Source organism: Egretta garzetta, unplaced genomic scaffold, assembly GCF_000687185.1.
Source record: "Egretta garzetta isolate BGI_Z169 unplaced genomic scaffold, ASM68718v1 scaffold431, whole genome shotgun sequence".
Classification (NCBI taxonomy): Eukaryota; Metazoa; Chordata; class Aves; order Pelecaniformes; family Ardeidae; genus Egretta; species Egretta garzetta.
The window spans coordinates 59450-60352 of NW_009258677.1; the positions used below are offsets into that span (position 1 = coordinate 59450).

Sequence of the window (903 nt, forward strand, 5' to 3'; positions counted from 1 at the left end):
GGGCTACAGGGAAGGGGGTGGCAGGGGGGTGACAGGGACAGGAGGGTGAGGGGACAGGGAGGTGGTAGAGGGGCAGGGGTGGCAGAGGGGATGAGAAGTGACAAGGGGACAAGTGCCACAGGTGACCCCAGGGTGGCATCTGGGGACCCTGAAGGTGACATCAGGAGACTGCAGAGGATACTGCCACCTGCGGCGCCTCCTCGAGGACATCGAGGCCACCGTGGCTGCTGGGGGCCCTGAGGGGGAACATGGTGGCCCTGAGGCTCCTGGTGTGACTCAGGAGGGTCCTGGTGTCCGCAAGGACCTGATGGCAGCGGTAGAAAACCGCTGGTGACTGTGGTGGCCGTCCTGGGTGAGCTGGGGGCCACCGCAGGGGACATCCCCCTGTCTAGGCCACCGGGCTCGCTGCGGGCCGGGCTGGTGGCCCTCATTGCCAACATCAGCCGGGCCATGGGCCACCGTCACGGAGAGGCCACCCGTCTCCGTGCGGCGGGGACCACAGTAGGGGACGGTGGCTTCGTTAGGGACCAATGGCATTAATACGTCACCACTGCAGCCCTGGTTCTGTGCCACTTTGTCCCCAACTCGTGTCCCGTCTCATCCAGTCTTTGTCCCCAATGTCCCCTCCCATGTCCCCGTGTCACCTCCCACATGTCCTCTCCATGTCCCTATGTGTCACCTCTCTCCTGTCCCCTTTCAGTGTCCCCATTGGGGGGTTCCCGGTGTCCCCAAAGCCACCAATGACCACCCAAGGGGGTCCCAGTGTCCCCAGGAGGGAGTCCAATGTTCCCAAGGCCACCGCAGTGGCCCAAGAGGGTCCTGATGTCCCCAGAGTCACCATGGCCATGCAGAGGGATCTCCTCCCCCCTCCCCTGTGTCCCCTCCCTGTCCCTGTCCCCTCCC

The 903-nt window shown here is 64.9% G+C and overlaps 1 protein-coding gene across 1 annotated transcript in view; it reads right to left on the minus strand.

The window, feature by feature from the left end:
- Positions 1–160: 160 nt before the first annotated feature.
- Positions 161–903, minus strand: part of LOC104135273 (mediator of DNA damage checkpoint protein 1-like) — a 10602-nt gene continuing 9859 nt past the window's right edge. The window contains exon 8 of the mRNA XM_035888658.1: positions 161–236. Coding sequence (XP_035744551.1) covers positions 161–236 — 76 coding nt within the window. The remainder of the gene's footprint in view (positions 237–903) is intronic.